We start from the raw sequence: 25444 nt of genomic DNA on the forward strand, positions 1-25444 counted from the left end.
ATTTAGATAGAGCTTAGATAAAGGAAGGGGAAATGTTTTACTTGCCTCATATTTCTAAGAATGATCTCTCAGAAATATCATTATTGGTATCTTTGTCATCCTAATCATCAAGCATACTCCACATTTGAAGCATTTGAAAGTGCTCTGAGTTTATTACTTTTTGTTTGTTTTGATACTTCTAATGTGTAGAAGGTATGGAGAGAAGAAGGTGTATTATCAGCTCATTCTTTCTTGGACTATCTCTTAAAGAAGTTTGGGCCACATAAAAATCCCATATTATGCAATGTTTATGTTTATGCCTATATTTTATTCTATGTGCTGTCATATATTGGGGCCACTTCTGTAATTAGTGTTCATAGCTTATTTATGATTATGTGGGGCCTAATTTCATTCTTTTAAATAATTACAGATATTTATATCTACTGGATTTTTTAAAAAAGATTTTATTTATTTATTCATAAGAGACAGAGAAGGCAGAGACATAGAGAAAGAGGCAGGCTCTATGCAGGGAACTCGATGTGGGACTTGATCCTTGGACCTGGGATCACACCCTGAGCTGAAGGCAGACGCTCAACCATTGATCCACTCAGGCGTCTCTATTTCCTGGATCTTGATCTTTATGACCATGCCCGTTCTTTAAGGGTCTTTATGTGTTATTCCCATTTTTGTTTGGGGCCAGGCTGCTGATGAGGAGCACACATTCATGATGACATTGTTCCTATAGGAAAACACAATCTTTTATACATGGATCACCTTCTGCTGTGATTAAAAGTGGAACCTGCTTGTATCTCCCAAGAGCCCTGACTCCAAGGCCTTTAAGAGCCTTGGGCTTTGCCTTTCAAGTTAGTGCTCTTGACACCCTGTGGGTAGTGAGGTGTTAATCGAGGATTGGTTTTAAGGTCTTAGCCTCACTACTATCTCCGTAGAAGCAGTTCTGAGGGGTCTTGTTGTCCCACAAGGCAGGATACTTGGGTTAGTTGGTTTGCATTCACCACTTAGTCCTCACAATAATGAGGTACTTTCTATCTTTCTCATTTTATGTATGAGGTAACTAAGGGCCCAGAGAAGTTAAATCATTCATTTGCCGAGGTGTTAATGACCCACAGCTCAGCCAGAGGGTGTCAGTGTCCTCAAGGACCTAGCTCTCCTGAGGGGCAGAGGAATTCCATCCAGGGGGACATTTTCTAGGGAAGGTGTGCCAGAGTGCAGAGGGAGAGGTAGGAAAGACTGCCTGGGCAAAGGACTGGGGAGTGTTCCAGGGAAGGCTTTCCAGAAAGGGCAACTCACTTTCATGAACAAGGAGTTAATCACGTCCAAAGAGGGCTGTTCAAGGAAAAGTTCCCAGGTGAAGGTCATAGTACACACAAAAAAACGTGAAATCGTTCTTAAACATTGTCTGCCACTCATAATCATTTAGGGAATGTGATAAAATGCCGCTTTCTGGGCTTTCCTTTAGACCTACTGAATTAAAACAAATCTAGAATAAATTTTGTTTAAATTTTTGTTGATTTGTCGATTGGAGGAAAGAGATCAGATAAAAATGTAATAGAATCCTATCATGACTTCTACTTAGTTTCCTCTGAAAAAGGTGTTGATATTGAAAAGGAAATTGTAGGGATAGATCTACTTATGGACAGAAATGTGAAAATTCATATTTTTCAGAATTCTTAGGAAGATTGTGTGTGTGTATGCATTCATGCATTTTGTTCCTGTTTACTTCAATCAGATTGTTTGTTTCATTCATTCATTCATTCATTCACTCAACAAGTGTTTACTGATCTGCATGCTAAGTTTTTATGGGATAGCACTGTTTACCAAACTGTTTTCAACTGTTATGAATCCAAAAATAGTCCTTAAAATAGAAAAGTAGGTAGATTATAACTAGCTCTTCTCAAGCAGTTATTTCAATGTACTTCTCAGATTATTTTATGTTAAAGTGGTTATAAATTTTCATCCAAATAACCTAACAACAAGGCAAAGATTAATCTAATTTGAAAAAACTCAATATTGTTTGATGGAAACAGATGAAATCATTGAGAGACAAACACAGTTTTGGCAGCGTTTCTGTATTTACTTGGATTGAGAATCACTCTTTAATTTGGGGTTCTTTCATGAACAATAATGTATTTGTTATCTGAATATATGTTTGTTATTAGTGGATCATAAATGAATAAGGTGCATTTCCAGCATTTATAGGTCAAATTCCATCTTCTTCATATAGAACATGAAATATTAATTGTTTGCAATACTTTGATGAAAGAAATAAAAAAGTTTTTCATTTGTCAAGTGGGATTTATTTTCCACAATCTTCTCTTGTCTGATTTCTCTTGCTTTCTCTTACTTTTCTATGGGTTGTGATCCCATAGGTTGCATTTTTTAAAATAGTTTAACTCTTATATTTGATTTAAAAGATATCCTACTATGTCTCATGAAATGAAAGAGACAAAGTATAAATATTTGCATACTAATTCCTAGAATCAGGCCAACCATCCTGGATTCTGATAAATAAAAATTAGCACAGAATGCATGGAGAATTTTAAGGGGATTTGGCTCATTTATATAGACCAATTTACTGACCAAAGTAAAAAGGAATTATAAATAATGGTAAAAAATTGAACATTATTAACTATAGGCTGCCTTTATACAATTCAAGGTCATGAATAAGGGGCCTCTTCTCAAAGTTGTTTGGAGAGTGACCTGCAAGATGATCATGCCTTTTATAATACTGCTTTGTGGCTGTTTGGAGGGAGGCACCCACTTATCATATAATAGGAATGAACATTAAAAAAAACCACTTATTTAAAAATAGTCACACTCTCTATGTTGACAGAGTAAATTGTCCTATTGTTTAAACATTTTAAGATGGAAAGGCTGTTAGCCTTGTGCAAATCTGGTTGTTTGCTTTTAACCAAAGTTCTTTTGGCAGTCCCAAGAGGGCATTGATTGTTGCCTAAACAAAAGAGTGGCTCTTTCCTCAACCTCTGTTTTTCTTTCTTTCAGAGGGGACCAGATTCTTTGGTAATGATTATAGGTGTTCTACCCAGAGGCAATTTGCCCCAGCTTTCACATCCCAAATAAGGAACGAGCTGTCTTCAGGTTAATGCTCTAAGGGTCATTAAACCATACTGTGAACTACAGTTAAAGAAGATTTTGCGAGGAATGACAAATTTCAGTCTTCAGGTTTTTATAGATATTTTAATATTTAGCCCTGAGGAAGTGGTTAGTATCCTGATTTAACAGATGGGGAAACTGATGCTTAGGGATATGAAGTGATGTTTTTGAAGATCCCACAGTTGCTGAGAGGTAGGGGAGGCGACTTAGACTCCAAATGCTCCTATTCCTGCTATCATACTGCCTGTGAGATAAGAGGGAGGGAGGAGAGACCTGGACTCGTAGGAGAACTCCAGAAATAAAGGAGAGAGATGACAGCCTCAATTTTATCTTTGCCTTGCCATACCCCTTTTCCTTCCCTGGGCTTTTATAGCCCGGGTGGACTTGCAATTTCAAAGGAAATATGTGGGCCGAGAAGTTTTGTGGAGGTGATTGAAAAAAACATGTGGCTTAGGAAGGAGTGGCTTTTCTTACTGAAATTTTTTGGGAACCCCTAACTTAATGTTTTTTTCCCCTTAGTATCCATGACTGTTTATACTGCAGCAGTGCCCCAGTGAGACAATTTAGATGAGCATTAGTCTTTTGTGAGTATGTGTGTGCCTGCTTTCATAAAATATTTTTAATAGAGAATGCATTCATACAATTAAAACTACACAAAGCATCTACAGTCAAAGTAAGGCTTTCTCCCACTCTTGATGACTCTGACCACTTGATACCCTATCCTGGAGATAACCACTTAACCAGATTCTTGGGGATCCTTCCAGAGCCAACCTTTGCACACTGTGTGTGTGTTTGAGTGTGTGTGTGTGTTTTGTCTTCAACCAAACGAAAGTATCCACTAGCTTTACTTCTAGCAGTTTTAATGCTCAGACCCTAACATATCACTTAAAACATCTTAAGAAATTCCATTGCTTTGAAAAACATTCCACCATTGAGCTACTCAATTCCAGGGCAATTCTTATGTTTATCATGATTTTGAGCGTAGGAGAATTTCTGATATGTTTCTTGAGAAAAGTTGTTAGATTAATGGAATGCCTGCATATACATTTTAACTTATGCAGTATAACTAATTTTATCTACTCAGCCTCAGTAATTTGAGTGGGGATTATTTACAGGTTTTTAAAGACAAGAAAAAAAAAAAACCATAACAAAACAACGAACTGGAGGGGTTTATTTTTTTCCCCTCCTTTACTCTAACTGAAAAAAGATGTATAAAATGTTATATTTCAAAGATTGGTTTCCCATAATATAAACCAGGCTATTTTGGCATTTAAATAAAAATGACCCTATTTGTTTAAAAAAATCTTGTTAACATTAAAATCATACTTTACAAAAATCTGTTATAGTTGTTAAAACTAGTAAGAAAACATAAAACAGAGATCAGCTTTCCCTGTCAGATTTGTCCCAGCCCATTTATTCAGGGCCTCTGTTTTTTAAATTCTGTAAGATTTTGGAAGGCAGTTTAAGTGAAGAGTTTGTGGTTGCCTTTAAGTTAGAAGATTAGATTTTCAAGGCTTGCTGCTGGCTTGGGTGCATCAGTTTTCACTTTTTGAAAGTGGGCAAGTTGAAGATGTTTTCATTGTGTTGGAGGAGGCTGGTGGCCCTGGTCTTCCTTTAGTATCATATGCAAAGTGCTTCAATCAGGTATGGGCTTGACAGCTGTAATAGAACACAGGTGATCTCAGCATTCAGCTGCTGATACACAGTCTACTAATTTTCTATTGGTACTTAACAAGCAATGACAAATTTAGCAGGTTAAAATAACACTCATTTATTAGAGTTTCCATGGGTTAGGTTTCTGGGCACAGCTTACTTGGGTCTCGTAAGTCTGCATTCAGAGTCAACTAGGGCTGGGGTCTTATCTGAGGCTCAACATCATCTTCTAAGCTCATGTTATTGTTAGTAGAATTCACTTCCTTGCAGCTTAGAATGGCTTGTTTCTTTCAGGCCAACAGGAAAGCATCTCTCTGACCTACAGATCCTTTCAAGGGCTCATATATTAGGTCACACCCATTCAGGATAATCTCTCTTTTTAACAACTCAAAATCAAACTGATTAAGAATATTAATTACACCTGCAAAATCTATTTATCTTTGCTAGGCAAGATAACCTAATCACAGGAGGGCCATTCATCACATACGCATGTCTTGCGCACAGTCAAGGGGATTACATCTTAGAATCCTACCAGCCATACTCAGACTAGTTCTGAGATGTGTGGCAAGGAGAAGCATCTATGGAGAATGCTGCTTAGAGCCAGAAGATAGCTTATGATCACACTGCACAGTGTAAGTGCTAACAAATGCTGACTCTTGGCTGTTCTCTCTCCTCCTCTGGTCTGGTGGCCACGAAGACCTGCAAGGTCTGGTTCCTGCTATCCTCTATCCTTCTCTTGTTCTGGACTTCTCTAGTTAGAAGACCTTCGTTTTCCTGTGTTCTGCCATAGGGCTTTGCATATCCTGTTGACTCTGCATGTTAACTAAGTTAACCTGGCTAACCTGTACCCTTACTTTAGTTCTTACTTTAGGCATCACTTCCTTGATGCCGCAGCTACTTGCCATGAAATTAAGTATCCCTTCTTCTTAAGACAAGGCATCATTTTGAATTCACATTTTGATTTTCTGTAACACCCACTAAGCTGGAGGCTCTGTGAGGGCAGCGACTATAGTATTCTCAGCTGTGATCACTGTGCTTGTCACACAGTGGTTGCCTACTAAATATATGTTGGAAAACGGGGAGTAGGAAAAAGGAGAATTTGGACCAAATTTCAGCCTTCCCTAGTTAGTATTCATATGCTGCATATTTAGTGTATTACTATCGAGCCATATGTATCTTTTAAAAAACTTTTTATTATTTTTAAAAGTTTTATTTTTATGCATGAGAGACACAGAGGCAGGCAGAGACATAGGCAGAGGGAGAAGCAGGCTCCTGAGCCTGATGCAGGACTCAGTCCTAGGACCCTAGGATCAGGACCTGAGCCAAAGGCAGATACTCAACCACTGAGCCACCCAGGTGTCCTTCAAGTCATATGTATCTTAACACATCTTAAGTCCTTTTCGAATTCTGCATGGCTTAAAAAGGAGTTGAATAAGAATTATAGGAAGAGAATAACAATGTATAACAGGCATGAAAAATGGCTGAAAGTTTATACCCCACCCTGGGTTCCCGATACTTTACTGTTTCTTCACTGAATTCCATAGAGATTAAAAAAAAAATCCTCAAAATCACCAGCACCTGTGTGTATTTTTATGTGGCAGTGTCTGTAGTGTATTTCAGTGTTAACAGGCTTGGTGATAACCTCCATGTAATTTTTGGTAGCTCTTTCCTTGTATTCTGCAAAGTTACCAAATAATATTATGCAATTATGACTTCAAATTTCCTAGTTACCATCATTTTGATATGATTATCTGCTTCCTTTTTATCACATCACATAAAACACACCTCTAATTTGGCTTTGAGTTTTCTGCAGCTGCTATTAAAACTATTTTGTGACTCCTTGTAACTTGTCTGCCATGAAGAATAAAACCTCTCTGCACTTGAAGATGATTTTCCCCCTTTCCTGTCTTATGTTTCAGTATAAGAATGAAATCATAGTGATGCTTATCATCTGAAAATTTCTTGGAATCAAAACACTCTGATCTCCTCTGAGGCTTCTAATGGTATTGTTTCATGGAGGCTATCAGACCAAGAAAAAAAAATAAAGTGAGGGGTTCTCAGTGAAAAGTTGGGGTCCATCATTAGAAACTACAGGAAAGAAACAATTTGACATGGAAGCCCCCAACACATGCTTAGGTTCTCTTTGATTTTCTGCTTAAGTTTGGCAACAGCCAAAAATGGAAAGTATGTCTGTATATGTGACATGTATCTCTTTATGAAGATGCATGACTGTACATGCATCTATTTATTATTTTAAAAATGATCATAATGCTGTACTTATAACCATTTTTATTGGGCTTTGATCAGAGATCACTCTTTATCTTCAGAAAAAAATTGGCACTTTTTTTTTTCTTTTAAGATCAAACGTTCTAGGTTCTCTTTTTGAGAGGAATTTCATCATGAGAGTTAGTATGTATTTGCCTTAGAAACCTGTCTGCTGGAGAGGCTGATGTTTAGCAGTACTGATGATAATGAAGGTGAACAAAGTACATTGGTATGTCCATGAACTTGAGTGCATCTTCACTCAGATGAGCTTATTTACACTGGAGCCAGCTAATTATGTTTCTGGTAGCTTGGTGGTTAAAGGGCTCAAGATGTTTATCTGCAGACATGCTTGGGCATTGACCAGCTGATGTTTACCACATGAGGCAGCCCTCTGACGACCTAGAATGTCTGGGCATTCTCTGAGCCATACCTGGGACAGGCAGAGGGATCAGATTTAAAAATGCACTTTGAGTTTTTGATGTTTTGGGTTCTGGGGACTGGTATGGCCACCTTGATGAGGCTGTGAATGCAAGAGTAATGGCTTGAAACCTCCAGGGGCAAGGACACATTGACGAGCTAAATTCAAAAGCCAGGGTAATATTTTCATGCATCTAGACAAGGAAATTCTGTGCTCTGAGGCCTGTGGATTAGATAGAGGATAGTCATAAAAATTCTCAGTCTTTCAAGAATGACAAGAGGACAAGACTTGGAATTAGATGCAGAATCAATTCCCAAATCTGTCACTTCTAGTTACTTGACCTTTGTCAAGCCACCTCTTTCTAGGCCTTGGTTTTGTCTTCGGCAAAATACAGGGGTCTTGAACCTGGATGGCCTCAGAGTTGCCAGGGCTAATGTGAGATATTCAGATTCTGGAGTTCCACTCCAGGTCAAGTGAATCATAATTTCCAGTGAGTGAGGCCCAGGCATCTGTATTCTTTTTTTATTATTATTGTGGTAAAATATGTATAACATAATTGCCATTTTAAAATGTATAGTTCAGTGGCATTGAATGTGTTCCCATTGTTGTGCAATCATTACCACTGTCCATTTCAAGAACTTTTTCATCATCCCAAGCTGAAACTCTATCCCCACTCAACAATGACTCCCTATTCTCAGCCCCTGGTAACCTCTATTCTACTCTCTATCTCTGTGAATTTGCCTATTCCAGGTACCTTCTAGAAGTGGAATCATACCACATTTATCCGTCTGGAACTGGCTTATTTCACCTAACATAATTTTAAATGTTCATTCATATTATAGCATGTATCATAATTCTATTCCATTTTGAGGCTGAATAAGAATTCATTGTGTGCATATAACAGCTTTTGTTTATCCATTCATCCAGCAGTGGACATTTAGGTTGCTTCTAGTGGGCATCTGTGTCCTTAACTAGCTCCCATGTGGTTCTGATGTTCAACAGGCTTGGAAGCCACTGGAATTAATGTTCTTCTGGTTAAATTCTCAGTTTGTGTATACAATGCTTAGGAGGAGGGTGAGATATAATCTCATAACTTAAAAGATGTGACTATTGGTATTCTTAAGTTATTTATCTAGGTATATAGAAAAAAGAGCATGGCCTTGGATGCCAATGAAATCCCCTAAACTCTAGCCAAATGTTCATGGTCTGCTCTTAGGAAGAAGAGAAGCTTCACAGACCCAATAGCCACTAATGTTAAAATACATAGTTTTGTACACAGTGGTGTGTTGGAGTGCTTATCTTCCCAGCTTTTTGCTCAGGGACATCACATTGGTAGTTTGAAATTGACTGGTGGGAGTATTTACACCTTGGAAATTGGAAAACCCTACAAAATCAGGGCTTTTCTCTTTTGTAGAGCTGATTATTAAACATTGGCAGTATGCCACTGACTGCATGCTACGAGTTCAGTATTTTTATTATTTTTTAAAAATACCACTGACAAAAGAAATATATTTTAAAAGATAAGCCTTTGTTGACAGGCTAAAACCCAGAAATCCATGCTTTCAGATTTAGAAAGTGCAGGTGATTGATGGTTCAGAGCTCCCATTAAGCTCCCATTAAGCACCTCTCCTTGAACTCCATGTTGGATGAAGTGTGGGTTTCTCTCTTGGTGGCGATTTCTCCTTATCCTTCTTCAAGTATGATCATGCCCATCAATGACTGCTTTTCTTGTCAGATATTTGGCAATCTCTTTTACAGCTTCTGCCCATGGGTGAAGAAGGTCTTTTTCAATTTTGTCCTGTTTTTAGAGAGGGTGAATTTTTCTCTTTAATGCCCTTATCTACCCATGTTGCAAATGTAATGAAGACCTCCCTCAGTTTTCATGGCATGAGATTAGAGGGGGGCCACACACAGCCTCCCAGAAGACTCCACAAATATGTTTGTGCTGTTTAATCAGACACTTTTTCTGCTGGCCACACAGTCCTAAAATCATCCCACACAAATAAGCCTCAGCTCAAACCTTCTAGAAAAGAGCCCAGGTAAAGAAGGTGGCAGATAAGAAAAAGATGGGCTATAAGGATCTGCATTCCACCCCTGACCCCCCCCAGGGATGACCTTAGTCCTTGGACTGCTCTTTGACAAATGCTCTCTAAAAAGTGTAATTGACAAACACACGCAGGCTTCATCCTGCAGGGGAGAGGCTCCTAGGTGATGCATGCATCAAGCCTGATTTTCCCATATAAACAATTTTTTAAAAGACATAAAAAGGGATATGCCTAACAGGGGTATTTTGTAGATATAGACAAGCTTATTCCAAAATTTATATAAAAAGGCAAAAGATCTAGAATAACCAAAACGATTTTGAAAAACAAGAATAAAAGGGGGAAAATCAGTCTACCCATTTTCAAGACTTATAATATAGATGCAGTCATAAAGACGATGTGGTATTGGCAGAGGGTTAGATGTATACATCAATGAAGCAGAATGGAAAGCCCAGAAATAGACTCCTGCAAAATGCACAACTGACTTTTGATAAAGGTGCCAAGGCAGTTCAATGGAAGAAGACTGACCCTTTCAACATCCGGTGCTGGAAGAATTAGACACGCGCAGGCAAAAAAATGAACATAAGCTAAACCTCGTGTGTTATACAAAAATTAATGCAAAATTGATCATGGACTTAAATGTGAAACACAGAACTATAAAACATGTACAAAAAGCATATAGGAGAGAAATCTGTTGGACCTGGGCAAAGAATTTTTTAGATTTGATACCAAAGGGACTGTCCGTAAAATGGAAAAATTGATAAATTTAACTTCATTAAACATTTTTGCTTTGGGGAAGACCTTGTGAAGAGAATAAAAATATCTAATTAGACAATGATAAAAAGACATGAGGAGTGTGTTTCACTATATTGTATATACAGATGGCAATAGAGCACATGAACAGTTACTCAACATCGTTTCGCCATTAGGAAAATTCAAATCAACCTCAGCGAGATATTACTACTCACCTATCAAAATGGCTAAAGAAAAAAATAGCATGATTAACACCAAATGCTGGTGAAGATGTAGAAAATCTCTGATATATTTCTGTAAAAATACGAAATTATTCAGCTACTCTGGACAAGGGTATAGTGGTTAATAGAACTAAATATACACTTACCATATAACCTAGCAATTGCTGTCTTGGGCAATTCAAGTAAAATGAAAACCAATGTGACCTCAAAACTCTGTACACAAATGTTCATAGCAGCTTTAATCATAACAGGCAAAAACTGGAAGCAACTCACATGTTCTTGAGTGGGTGAATGGTTAAATAAACTGGTATAGCCACACCATGGAATACTACTCTGCAATAAAAAAGGACTAAACTATTGATCCATGCAAAAACTTGGATGTCAAAACAATTATTCTAAAAGAAAAGAGCCAATCTAAAAAGGCTGCATACTGTATGATTCCATTTATATAACATTCTTGAATAACAAAATTATACAGATGGAGAGCTGATTAGCAGTTGTCCAGGCTTAGAGATGGAGGCTACAAGGGGAGTCAGTGTAGTTATAAATGAATGGTTTGAGAGGGCCTTGTTGTGATAGTACAATTCTGAATATTTATTGGTTATACAAAGATATACATATGATAAAACTGCATAGAAACACACACACACACACACACACACGTACAGGTGAAGCCAGTAAAATCCGAATAAGCTCTGTAGACTGTACCAATGTCCATTCTTGATTTTGATACTGTACTATAGTTATGCAAGATGTTAACGCTGGAGGAGCCTGGATGAAAGGTGCATGGAGAAAATATTTTTTTGTATCTTCCTGTGAATCTGTAATTATTTCAAAACAAATGAAAAGAACATTTTCAAAAGAAAATTTTCAAAAGAAAAATGAGGGTGGTAGGATATTTCTGACAATTTTTCTGCAAGAAGCCCTAAACATCCTATTTAATCAACCATAAGGGTTATGTCTGTGTAATCTCTTTCTCAAGTGTGAAAATCATGCAGTACAATTCATTAATCAAATAGATGGCATTTCATATGCGTGTTGTATATAACTTATTTCTTCTTCATGCTAGTCAAAGAGATTTTCATGGATATCCTTGAAAATACTTTGGGGAAACTGAGAGTTCCATTCATGACTCTTTGTGGCTGCCATAATTTATCCTCTGAGGTGTTTGGTGTTTGGCTGTCTTCAAATAAATCTTATTTTCTTAAATTGCTGCTGTGTGTCCCAAACTGTGAAACATGTTCCTGTTTTGAAAAATGCACGAATCCAACCTTAGATGTTTGAATTTGATCTTTTGATCCTTTATCATTTGTTGCTTCAAAAGGCCGAAAGGATGGCATGATTGGTAGCCCAAGGTAAAGACGTTCAGAACAGAGCTTAAACAAAAACCCACAAAATCAGGTCTTGCCTCTTTGGCCACAAAATCTGCATTTTACTTTATAATATTGTTTTTTAGACATCACTGGAACATGATGTTAAAGTAACACCGAAAGGCAGCATGTTATGTTCCTCATGGATATCATTTTTACTTTTGAAGCTACCACATTCTAAGTTTCCTTCATGTGCATGGCAGGAACCAAATAATGAATCGAACATGAATTTTGGAGCAAGATAAAAAGAATGACTGTATTGTGATCTGGACAAAGTAATTTAGCTTTTCTTGATTTCTTCATTTTAAAAACTAGGGGTAAAGTGTCCTCTGTCCTAGAATTCTTTTTGTGAGGATAGAATGAAATCACATGTGAAAACCCCAAGAACACTGCCTTACCTTTAATAACTATGTAGTAATTTTTATTTTCTCTCTTCTATTTTCTCTTGTTGGAGGATTATTTATTTAATATTTCTGAAAATATTTTTTGGAACTCACCTTTGGAAATGACTTCTGGTGACATTTTGCTGGTCCACATTAGAAAACCAGTCTGATGACTTCATAGGACAATCTTTCCTGGTTTTTACTCTTTTTCCATTTTTGCTCCATCTGAGCTCCACTCAGTTCTTTCTCCTTTGCCCATTGAGGAGCAATGGATATTGGGTGTTTAACAATGGGATGCTGAAGATATAATGGGCCTGGCCCCTGCAGTGCCAATTCAGCCCAGAGGGAGAAGCATTCCTGTGTTCTTTATAGTAAGAACAGATCAACTGCAGGAGTGATGGGTGATGTGGATCTATTAAAAAATTGTTGCAAGTATTTTTGTCTCTTAATGCATTGCATATTTCCTTTATTACATTAATTACACTAAAAGTTTGGAAGCATATTTTATTGCATAGAAGCCTAATTTATTTGTGGCTCCTAGAATCTGTTTTATTACCTTAATATCAATGCCAGATATTGTATGTATTATAATCTTCTGAACTTATGAGACTGGCTCTATAAGCCACAATTTCTTCACTTTACAGTCCTCAATAAACACATAGATTAGAAATCCAAGTAAGTCACGTGGAGATTTTGTAATGGTGAAGTGAGTTGAATTTGCAATCATCTGTACTCGTCTAATACTTCTGCATATTTGGGATTTTATTCATAAAGCCATCAAAAATTAAGTAAAATAGCTTCCCATCATTTATTTTTCTATTGATTATTTCATTTCAATCATCTATTTAATTTCTATTTGAAAAACAAAACAAAAAAGTCATGAAAAAGAATGTTGTGGGGGGCACACACTACTCTTTAAGAACTCCGTTCATGAGGCTGATTCTTTCTCTTGGGATTGAGGAAATGGTTTGACTATAAAATTCCCATTAGCCAAAAATAAGCAAAATTGCCTGCAGGATTCATGGTAGGTACAGCCTTGGAGAGTAATAAAAGCCTGTTTTAAATGAACTCCTAAGGACACGATATAAGCCCTAGAATGGCTAGTCAGATTTTATGTTTATCCCTCTTGATTATACTTCCATATGTTTCTGGAGAACAGTGTCTGAAAAGTGCTTCATTAAAAAAATTGTATTGGACTGGGGTAATTTGGGGCTTATTGACCAAGTCCCAGGGCTAGGGGTAACCTATCAGGTGGCCCGGAAACAGCAAAGAATGGCAAAGCTGTTTGCTCTGCTTCCTTGTACCATGTGGCATGAACTGACTTCAAAGACCCCAACTTCTCTTTAAGTAAGTATGACAGTTTGCATGCTAACCCTTGCCCCCAACAAAGACAAGAATAAAACAAATTTGGGGTACCAAAGTGGATTTTGGAAAGAAAAGGCACCCTCCTGCAAGTTAATCTAAGATGAGGCTTGCACAGCATGGGAAGACGGTACCAGGAAAGTGTTGGTATGCTTGTCACTACTTAGGTTTGGTAGGTCCTGGAAGCTCGAGGATTTTCCTTCATTCAGTTCAATCCTCGCCCGCCTGGTCCATGAGGGGTAGTAGGGTTAGTCGGTGTTAAAAGAGAGCAGCTTTGACATCTGAGTTGCTGCAGGAAAGCTTTGCTGTTTCTGGAAGTGGAATAGTGGATTGAACTAGTTCACTTGCCAAGAGGAGAAAGACAGGAGGTCCAGGGAATGTCATCTTTTCAAAATTCTTTTTCTGGGGTTTACAGGCATAGCTGCATGTTAGTGCTTACTATGTATTCCAGTGAAATTGAACATTTCTTAAGTACCTGCCATATACAAAGTACTGTAAGGGACCTATAAAGGGATGTTTGAAAGCCCGCAGACACATGAAGAAAGAGCACAAGAGCACATCCTGATGGGGAAGTTTCTAGGAAGGCTTCTCAGAGGCTAGGACCTTGAATTGAGTCTTGAAGGAAGAGTCAGCCAGGCAAAGAAGGAGGGTCCATGTGACCTATGTGTCACTGTGGGGAGGATAGAGATGGAGGGAATGGATGAGATCTGGGTTTTTAAAGAAGGGAGCAGCATTTGCAGAATTGTAGGGTGAGATCTTCTTGACATATTTGGGGGGGGATTCTATGTGTGGCATGTCTGCAGTGTGGGGAATTTGGGAGCAGCAGATAAGAGAATGAAAAAGTGAGTCAAGGCCTGATCTGAGATATATGCTAAGAAGTTTGAATTTTATAGCAAAGGTCCATGGTTTTTTTTTTTTTTAAAGACTGTATTTATTTATTCATAGAGACAGAGAGAGAGAGGCAGAGACACAGGCAGAGGGAGAAGCAGGCATCATATGGAGAGCCTGACGTGGGACTCGATCCAGGGTCTCCAGGATCATGCCTTGGGCTGCAGGCGGTGTTAAACCGCTGCGCCACGGGGGCTGCCCTGGTCTGTGGTTTTAAATCCTCTCCCACTTCCTCCTTCTCGATACTCTGAGCCAGTTGGTTTGGAGAAGAAAGATTGGGGATGGGTATCAGTCTACATCTCAGCCAGGTTGTGAACCTTTCGTCATTGATAGTGCAAGTGCATGAATGACCCGGACTTGAAAGAGCACACACTGGTAGCTGTGCAGGAGTATGCTTGGCCCTATCCCAGCTGAGAGAAACAGTGAGCCTATTGGAGTAGTCCAGGTGAGAAAGAACTAGCAGCTTAGTTTAGGCAGGAGTGGAGAGAATGGACGGATAATTGGAAGAGAACATCTAGAAGGTATGTATGTTGTGGGAAGGGGCAAAAAAGGAAGGGGAGTGTGGTCATCTGGCCACAGAGAAGTCCTGTAAGGTGAAGACTGTCTTTGGACTGGGTAGTAGTAAGCAGCTGCAGCCAGAGACAGTGAAGTTTCAATGGGATGGTGGAGGCAAAAGCCTGATAACCCAAGAACTTCAGGTCTGTTATGAGTGGAGAACATGGATAATCCCAAGGAGCTGGATGGAGTTCCAGGACTGGAAGGCCTGGAAAGGTAGGCTGAGGCTAATGCTGTGAGGTGCTTGCTGGGGGTTGTTATTGGTAATGGTAAGGTCCAGTTCTCTGCTCTTAGGCTAATGTTAACCTGACAGATGAGAAGGTTAAGCCTTTTTAGGGTGAGACCAGGTGGAGTTAAGGCTTATTAGAAGGCCAATGCCATTTTTTTTTTTAATGGTCCTGATGACTTTTAACAGCTATTTTAACAACAGAATGATGAAAATATGTGGTATTCTTTCTCTCTTGGGATAATATGGCTGCTGAAATGGTCGCAACTAATAGGAAAAATGAGCTTTATTGCTTAATTGTGGATTCAATTTATGTGTGTACTTCCTGTTACCATTGCCATGTGTTTTCTGAATTGACTAGTTGACTAGGCCAAGCTTCTCTGTAAGAGTGTGTATGTTTAAAAATAATGCTCTGAAATTCTTCTCCACCCAGAAAATATTTAACATATAAAAAGCCAAAAATACATACATAGGTGAAGTGTAGCTAGTTTATGCTTGTTTTTGTCTAACTCTAATTTTGTAGAGAAGAGCTAGTTGGGGATGTGATGGTTTTGATCAGGGTGTCTCAGTGTTGGCACAATTGACATTTTGAGTTTGTTGAGCCTCTGTTGTGCATTGTAGAGTGTTTAGCGGCATCCCTGGGCTCTACCCACTAGATGCTTGTAACACTTTTATCTCCCCACTTGTGGCAACTGAAATTATCTTCTAACGTTATTAGAAGTCTCCGGGGTGGGGGGATGGGAAGAATGTAAAATCGCCTTAGATTGAGAACTATTGGTTCTCAATATATATTGTAGTGGTTTTATCGGAAGATAACTACTTCCTCCTGCTGCAGTATGGATAGTTTTACTGAAGCGTGTGGAATCTGAGAAGCTTTTTATCACCAGAAGAAAACTAATGAATATTTATAAATTCTCTTGTCAAGAGTTTATTTACAAATACTTGAAGAAAAAAGAAAAGCTACTTTATTGGTGGCCTGACCATGCCTCTGCTTACCCCATTTACTCACTCTTTAATTTAAAGTTCCTGAATATGCTGTCATTTAGTTTTAATCTGGGTTGTTGAGGTCTCAATGCAAGGATATTATGCACTAGAGAGTGCCCAAATAATACCATCTGCCTAGAACTGGATGTGAAAGTGTGAATTTCAAGCAGGACATGGATTCTAGCATCACCTTCACACCCAAGGCTTTCTAACTTTGAGAAAGCCACTTTAATCTTTCTGTGCAAATTTTCTCATCTGTGAAATGAAGGAGATAAAGTATATTCTCTCTAAGTTTGCTTCTAGCTCTAAGATTGAAATGCTTTGATTGTTTTTTTGAGTGGCTTCACCTTGCCATGCAACACATCCCCTAGTGCACTGCAACCCAAGATATGCTCTGTAGGTCGCCAATGGTCCATAGACTACATTGCTAGTCTACATTGAGAGAAGTACAGAAATAGAGACAATTAGAAACGCTCATTATAATTTGACAGAGTAATTTTATGCCTATTACATATAATACAAAAAATTGAGCTTATATTTTGTCTTCGTCTTTTATTTATTTTAATTTTTAAAAAAATTTTTTAAAAAATTTATTTGAGAGAGAAAGAGAGGGCATAAATGGGGGTGGGGGTAGAGGGAGAAGCATATTCCCTGCCAAGCAGGGAGCCTGAGACAGGACTCAATCCCAGAAGTCTTGGATCATGACCCGAGCCCAAGGCAGATGCTTAACCAACTGAGCCATCCAGGTGCCCTTGTCTTAGTTTTTTAAATTGAAACTTTTAGTAATTCATTTTTATTATGTTTTATGAAGATAGAAGTCTACATTGGATTGGAAGAAGAAAAATTAACTGGTCTTTCGCTAGAGGTAGTTTGAGAAGCACTGCCTTGATGGAAATATTTTTTTGCTTCTCTTTTTATACTGACCAATAAGAGAGATATTTAGTATATACCTCCTCTGGGGTTTTGATAAAGAGAGGGGCAAGATACTGCCTGTCTGCTTTGTCAGCAGCTTAAAGTTGGTGGCAAAAAAAAATAAGAGGCAATTCTGTAGTAAATATGAGGTTCTTTTTGGTTATATGTATATATGTCTTCACATAGCTCATGTTAGTATCTTGCATCAAATAGCATGTTTATCTTAGAACAGAAACCCAAAGAGCAGTGAAAATGCCCATTTAAACCCCTCCAAACATTATTTTAACCCCCAACATAAACAATCTACTAGAATGTTTGGTATGCGGAGTCTCTGTACTAGTGATGTTGGCAAGGATAGGAAGAAAAAGGAAAAGGTGTGGATTATACTTGCTAAAGAGATTAACATAGATGTTTGGGCATCTATTCTATCATTCAGACTCATCTAACATTTGGGAAAATCTGTTCTGTGGACTCGGGTGTGGTACACTGATAGGTGAACAAGGGCAGTTAAGCAATGAGCACTTCACAGTTTCACCTTGTTCTTCATATGTTAAACTAAGGTGGAGGAGCCAGCCTTTAGACTGACACTTATTTGAGGAAGAAAACATTGCTCCGTTCTCTGCACTGTGAACCACTTGTTCGAATACCTTTTATCCCATATTGAGTGGAATAATCCAGAGAGGCCTGCCCTACTCCTGGGAACCCCTCACACATGACCTGGCATTGTGTAGGAACAGTCTCTTGGCTTGCAGTTCCTGCCTGGGCTGCATGGGTTTTGTAGTGTACTTCCTCCTCCAAAGTAAAAAAGGCAAGATCTTTGCTTGCTCTATTAGCAGCAGAAAATCACCCTTTCTTTCAGTCTTTTTTTTTTTAAATCCAGAGGATGAAAATATATAACATATTTGGAAACTCCACTGGCAGACTTGGCAGGCGTTTCATATTTACTTGGACTTAACATGAATTGGATTTGGTCCTCTGATTTCTCCGCCTCCATCTCTCAGAACAAGTTATTTATTATCCAGTGAGTCTGTGTTAGTGGATCAGACATGCACATGGCACATCTATTGTAAGTGTGTTTGTTCAGTAAGATTTATGCTAGCCCAAATTGTTTTATATTGGTTTTCATTGTTGAAAATTTACTATATTCATTCTTGGTTTGGCATAAGTATTTGTAGTGTGCTAGGGGTTCCTGTGGTTGAACATTTTATCACTATAACACTTCATGCAAAGGAAATTAAAAAATATATAGTGAAAGCATTTCCCTAATATGTTTCCAATCAGCTGTGTATTTTAGTAATTTGATTTGTAGGAACTAGAGAGAAGAATATTACTGAGCTCTTTTCAATCATTCATAATTCTCTGGCAATTCAGATCATGGTTCCAAGTTTATGAGAGTGTCTCTTGAAATTTTCTTCAGTCCTTTAGTATTCAGTTTGTGTATTAAGAGAGTTTTTATATTTTATTATTTTATTTTACTTTATTTTATTTTATTTTATTTTATTTTATTTTATTTTATTTTAATTACCACAGCAATATCTAAAAGAATTCAGAGAAGGAGATGAGCTTTCTATCTGTGTCTTGGACAAGAAAAACTGATGTGGATTGAGGTTGACTGGCTTGCCAGAAATCAATCATTGGTATTGAGAGACAGGCCCTCTTATTTCTGCGTTATTCTATGTATGTGTTCCTACTTCTGTACTCCTTGGGCTAAGGAATCAGACTGTGACTTGTAAATCCCTTTGCTTCATGTGCTCCTAATAATCTAATATGCAGTGATGAGTGCATAGGCAGGTGCATCTTCCCTGAAAATGTAAAACATGGGATGGAGGGTGATATTTGGACAAGCTAAACAAAGATCTAGGCTGTGATCCTTGTGCCATTATTTCTTTGGCTCTTTCTATAGGAACTTAAGCTAACTGGCTTGTTTCCTCTTTTGAGATCTCTGGGTCTTTGATTTCTGCTTTTGCTGATGAATGAGCATGGCTTCTGTTTTGGTTAGTGAATTAACTTGTGATAATCCATACATTTATAGTTTTAGATTTTTAAAATCTAGTTCACTATCTAAAAGTAAAATCAAAGTGAAATGTGAAATAATAGCTCTTAAACTGGGAGGCAAGACTTGGAAGATTTTGTCTGGTGAAGATAGTAGCTTGTCAAGCGTCTTAGATGGGTATAGAATTTTGCAATCATTTCCTATATTTTAATTTTCTGCTTTAGTTCCTGTCAGGTTTTAAACTTCCTTCTTGACCTTCAGCAGTTTTGTGTTCATTTACGTCTTATGAAAAATCCCCTTATACAGTGGTGATTTTAGCCCTTGTCCTCCTCATACTTCACTAGGCATAAATAAAATCACGAGGTCATGCATTTTGGCCAGGAAAGTTCATCAATCTATGCTTTTCCATTTGAAAACTTAGTCTGGGAGGTTAATCTTCTCAGTAGCCAAATAATTAATGTAAGTGAAAACCAAGTGGATATTTAGAAGGCTTAGTTGTGTTTTGGAGAAAATGGCCAAGGAACGTGATGGTTCCCACTATCCCTAGTCCTGGCTTAGAAAACATAACTTCCTTTGCTCCAAAAATAAAGGAAACACACATTCATTCTTGGTCTTTTTTTTTTCCTGCTTCTGTGTTTCCTGTTTAGGTTGCACCTATGAAGGAAATACCTATAACAGCTCTTTCAGATGGCAGAGTCCTGCACAACCCTGTGTTCTACATCAGTGCCAGGTAAAGTCTATTTTACTCTCTACTCAAAGGGAATCAGTAGTCTTCCTCAGAAGGATCTTCTGTGCCTTAGAAGACAACACAGAACACCCTCCCCCCCTCCCAAAAACAAAAAGCAAAACAAAAATAAAACAAAAAACAAAAAACCAACTTCTGCATATTTATTGTGACATTCACCATAACAAGACAGGTCCAGGATAGATACCGTATAGCACTCACTTCTGGAAACATGCAGTGGAATTATCCGCCATTGTTAAATTGTGCCTGGAAAATCTCTGGGAAGATGTATATGTCCTTGGGGAAAATTCATGTCTTCCTGTGAGTCAACTTTGAGCAAAACATGAATTCCTGTTAGCAGAAAGAAGTATTGTTAGAGGATATATGTTTTCCTTCTTTGATTTAGAAATATTTTGGACTGGAGCCAATCTGTAAGCTTATTAAATCAAAGCAATTAGTACACTGTAACCTCAATGATTTCAACCTGACAAATTTGAGAACCACCAGTTCAGGTCCTAAGGAGCCCACGGTGGCTGGTACTTGCTGCACTCTGCAAAGGGCACTGATTCTACATGACTCTAGTTGTTACAGATCTTCAATAGAGCAAGATAAACTATAGGAGAAATGTAGAACCTAAATGTTCAAACTCCTTTTCTTATCTCTGAAGAAATATTCAGTTAAAAAATGCTTATCTAGTTTTGACATAATTTAGAAATTCTCTGTGGAGAAGATGCTATTAAATCATTTTACCCCTAGCCCCATTTTACTGTTCCAAGATATGCTCTTGCATTTAAAGGTTAGTGTAATAATGCATGTTTCTTTTGGATCTTATCTCAAGTATACTGACAGTATACTGAAATCTGACTTTTATGCAGCCATGCCGTTATATTCTCATGGTGGGTACACTCACTCAAAAGATCATCAGTTATTTATTTGGCTAATTGTTCAGTTCATTTGTATAATAAATCAAAATTATTTGTGAAAATAAGCAGTAGGTAGAACAGATGCAAATAATATTTTAAGTGAATCAATAAATATTTGTTGAATTTTTGCTCTGGGTTATAGATTCAACCAGCTTCATGGAACAAAAATATGAGAGCAGTGAGTTTTAATAATATCAAAAGTCCAATTCATTCTAAAATTTGCACCACCCCACTCACATCCTGCTTCCTGACCAATGAAATTTCCACTCTTTGATAGGTGCACTCTGAAAGCCCTGTTACACTATCTTTTAAACAAGACAACCTTTTTGGAGTTATCTTTTGGAGTGTAGTATAACATTTTTTTGCAACAGCCAGAGGTCCTGAAGATCCTCAAATTGCATGAGCTGGTGGTGAATTTTGCTACTTTTGGATGAAGAATTAAATGAAAGCTATTATCTGGGAGGAAATATTTTGTTGACCGAATAACACATGAAGCCATTTTCAAGTGTTGACACTGAAACTCCTATTGCCTATCGTCTTTGGTTACCAGCCACTCATTAGGCCCACAGAGAATGATGCAGAAAGGAACATCCCATTATCATTGGAAGCGATCTCAAGGACCAACAGCGCTGGGAGTCAGGAAGTGCTGAACTGCAGAGTAGAGCCCTGAGAGGGAATGTTCCCTACCAAAGATGACCTTCGCTGTTTCATTCTCCTCCTTTTTAAAGATTTTGCCTAAGCCCTGCTAACTTGTTTAGAAATACATTTCATTCAATAGTCATAAAAGCAAACCTCTAAGGTAGTTATAAGAGCTGTCCCTCTGCTCAGCTGGCACCTTCCCACCCTGGATTATTTTCTTCCTTCTTTAGGGAATGAGTTCTCATCTGTGAATGTGGGAAATAGCCACTTACTGGTACCTGGAAGGGAAGGCTTCATTTAAGATACTCTTCTGCAGAATGGCACAATTGCAAACTCTTTAACTCTTCCCTTCTCAGGGCACAAGATGGGTAACAGAAGAGAGAGTGTAGGGTACACTGGACCTCTCCTTCTCATTTCCTGTGAAGTGAGGATGGTATTATCTCCTAGGGTGATGGTAAGCATCAATAAAAACACTTCAGGTAGAGGCTGCATGGACTGGACACAACTAGGTACCAGACAGGTAACAGCTAGTCTAACAACCTGGGTTATTTCCATTTGAGTTGAATTCTAGCTTCTTAAATCCTCCTACCAAAAGAGTTCTGATGGTGAAAAATTTACCTTTATTTTCCTCTTTGACATTCTTACTAAAGAGAAAACTGAAGATCACAGACAGGAAATTCATGCTGGGAACAAATCTGAAACCTCCATCTGGATTGCAGATACTAAAGGGAAATTGATCTTGGGCCATAGCTTTTTGCATTGCTTCAGTTATGTAACTAAAGCACAGATCCTTTTTTGATGTTGTAGATTGTGATATTTTGACTGTTGTTTTTTCTTTCCCAAATGTGATATAGACCACAATAAATTCCTCTCATAGTGGAATCCTCAGGCTCGACAAATATGAAGACATCTAGGATATAACTTTCCTTGTTGGACTGAGATAATATGGTAGCAGACAGGATGAGGAAAATTATCTAGTTGTCAAACTGTTACATTTTTTTTTAGCCTGTGCTACCCTTCCTTGCAAAACAAAATTAAATAAAAACACAAATCCATTTATAAAATGGGTAGAGAATATGGAGAAAATAATTCAAAGGCCAGCTCTGACAATTAATCAAAAAAATGTGTCAATTGACATTAAAATACTAGAATCCCAAGGTTCGTTTGCAAATGAGTCATTCGATTTCATTATTAAGATCTAAAGGCTCTATTTTTCTATATATAGCATGAACTTTAAAGCAGTTTTATCTAATCTCATTATTTGATGCTGGAGAACTAGGCTCCCTATATGAGGCAGAGTAAAATTTCTAAGATTGCAGAGCTTGTCTAGATATTTCTAGAGGGGGGAGGGTAAGGAATAAGGTCTCCGGATGCCAGTCTGGGGTATTATGTTTATACTCTGTGCCTCATAATTAATGGCTTAAAGTGTAATAACAATGATAGAAAATACAGTCAGTGTTGACAACTTAAAACAATTGTGAATGAATAGTAGACTCAGCTGCTGGCTGACAGCAAGAAGGTCTTCAATACTAGACTTAAAAGAAAAAACTTGGGGCCAAAGAGGAAGATCCAGAACAGGGCCAATACGGGATTTGTGCTCTGAGTTTGAAAGCATCAAGGCTGTGAGCTGGGGAGATGGTACCTCATTGGTGCCATGTCCTCTGGACCTGACACCCACCTTCCTTTGCACTTTGGTGTTCAGATGCTTCCCCTACTCCCTTGGTTACTTTCCCAAAGTGAATCCCTCCTCAGTGGGAATTCCGGGCTGACATGTTTGTGTCATTCTGTTTTTCAGGAAGGTGTTGTCACAGAGTCTGAGGTGCGATGTGTTGTTCATTGTAAAAACCCTTCCAAGCATCTGGGAACGTGCTGCCCCACATGTCCAGGTAACGTTCTCAGGAAGGGAAGGCTTCCAGGCTCCCTGGTACAGCACATCACTGTGAAATCTCTGAGCTCTCTCAAGAAGGCAGGGTTCTCCCCTTCTGGACTGGAACTTTTCTCACTTGGTGTCTGTGTACAGAATGGGTTTAGAGAGCAAACTCCTTTGCATAGAAATGTCCGGTTGGACTCCTTGGTGTGCCCAGGATGAATGCAATGTGCTGTAGGTCTTGGCATGTGGATGCTCCAGGCTCCGGAGGCCCGCTTTCCACTCCACAGGACCACAGGTAACGCTTACTTTGGAAGGAAAGGCTGTGGCTTTCTCTTGCTTCCAGAAATGTCTTTTTACTGCTTCATATTGCAGTATCTTGGCTAGAGCTCGCCTTGGTGATGAAGTGACCAGATGTTTTCTGAAAACTGAGAGCTGTGTCCCTAAGTGAATTTAGCTTCGGGTTTTGCTGGTCTCAGTTTTCGGTGTGGTGCAACAAGTTGGACCCACTGTCTTTTACGAGGGCCCCACTGCCTAGCTGACAGCAAAGGGATCTTTCCTTTCCAGTGGCTAGAGTGTTTCCTCTTACTTTTCTGAACAGGATTACAAAGGCCTCCTGCATCTTTTCTTGCCCTTACGTATGAGCCCAGGGATTTTGAGGTGAGAGAATTTTTTTCTGATCCTTTAAGCCCCTGGCCCCTGCTCTCAGACAGATGTTCTGAGTTTTGGTTTTACTCTGAGTGCTTTTCCTCACTGGAGGCGATCCTCACCACTAGCACTCTTTGCTTTTGAGATTAATCTCCAAAGGGCCTTCTGTTCTGCAAAACTTGCTGGGGAATGGCTCAGGTACCATGCTGTGATGCTCTGCAAAGATGAGCCCTGCTCTCTTTGCAGGCAGCTGCTCAACCTCCCCTATACTCCTTGCAGTCTGAGATGCGCCTGAACCTGAGTCCCTCCTAGAGTTCTTTTTTTTTTTTCTCGTCCTTAAATGACAATGAGAACAGTTGCTCTCTACTACCTCTAACCTTCCTGAGTTCCCTGGACAGTCTTGATTGAGCCAGACTTCCTTTCCACATTGGGATTCCTGTGAAGCTTGCATTCTTAGATGAGCTTACAAGAAGGCCAAAAACTGGTGGAAAGTAAAAGAATTCTTTCCATAATCCAATTATTTTGTACCTATCAAACGGAGTTTGCTTGAGTTCCTTCTGCCTCTGAATGCATTAAGTGCTTTGTATTTGTATTATGTAACCATACTCTTAAATGCCTAAGGAGTCCTTACTAAGTTAGATCAGTAGCTCTCTAGGCTGCACATGAATATCACCTGGAAACCTTTAAAAAAAATCCTGATGCCCTGGCTTCATTTCAGACCAAGTCCATCAGAATCTCTGAGAGCAGAATCCAGGCCCCCCACATAATTCCTATACACCGGCAAGCTTGAGATTGATAACAGAGCAAATTTTATATGCCACATAGATTTAAAAATTATTATAGCTCTTAAATGCAAATTCAGTTATGTTGAAGAGACTGTTGCTTTATTGGTACAGAATCAACTCAATGTATGTAACATTCTTCCTTACTTATGAAATCGTCATGTTTTTAGGCTGCCTTTGGAAATGTGGGTATATAAACAGCTGAGTGAATTTATTTCAGCAGTTGAAGTTATCATATTTGAGCAATTGCTTCTTTCACTTGGCTTTTGGTTGAGTTCCCAGGAAGGGAAGGCTGAACTCTATGATTGCAAATACTGCAGTGCTAAGTCCTCATGAGTATCCAGTGAAGGATGAGGCACTGCCCACAGTTCACACTTAAAGACATTAGACCCAGTAAGAATAAGTACCATCCCCAGGCCTGTGAGTTGGGGTTGGGGTCAGGGTATGGCCCCGTCTCTTTCTTGGCTGCCATACTGTACTTACTCCTCCTCCTGCCCCAAACACACCATAATAATTGTTCTGCTTGGGTCCAGATGCCCTGGGAGACAAACCTTTAAAAGTTAGCATGCCCCACACCCGCCCCCTGACACCTGCTTAGGCTCTGTGCCTTCCATGATGCAGTCAAGAATCAACTTTGTTCCCTCTCTTTAGTTTCAAAGGCCAACCTGTGGGATGCAAATCAAAAGACTCAGAAGAGGTCACATCCAGGATGTATTATCCTTTTT

At 38.7% G+C, this 25444-nt stretch overlaps 1 protein-coding gene across 2 annotated transcripts in view; it reads left to right on the top strand.

The window, feature by feature from the left end:
* The window catches only part of BMPER (BMP binding endothelial regulator), a 242578-nt gene that overhangs the window by 37823 nt on the left and 179311 nt on the right, over positions 1-25444 (top strand). For both annotated transcript variants that reach the window (XM_041728257.1, XM_041728256.1), the window contains exons 4-5: positions 19784-19866; positions 23218-23308. In XM_041728257.1, coding sequence (XP_041584191.1) covers positions 19784-19866; positions 23218-23308 — 174 coding nt within the window. The remainder of the gene's footprint in view (positions 1-19783; positions 19867-23217; positions 23309-25444) is intronic.

This window comes from Vulpes lagopus, chromosome 13 (genome assembly GCF_018345385.1).
Source record: "Vulpes lagopus strain Blue_001 chromosome 13, ASM1834538v1, whole genome shotgun sequence".
In the NCBI taxonomy this organism is placed as follows: domain Eukaryota; kingdom Metazoa; phylum Chordata; class Mammalia; order Carnivora; family Canidae; genus Vulpes; species Vulpes lagopus.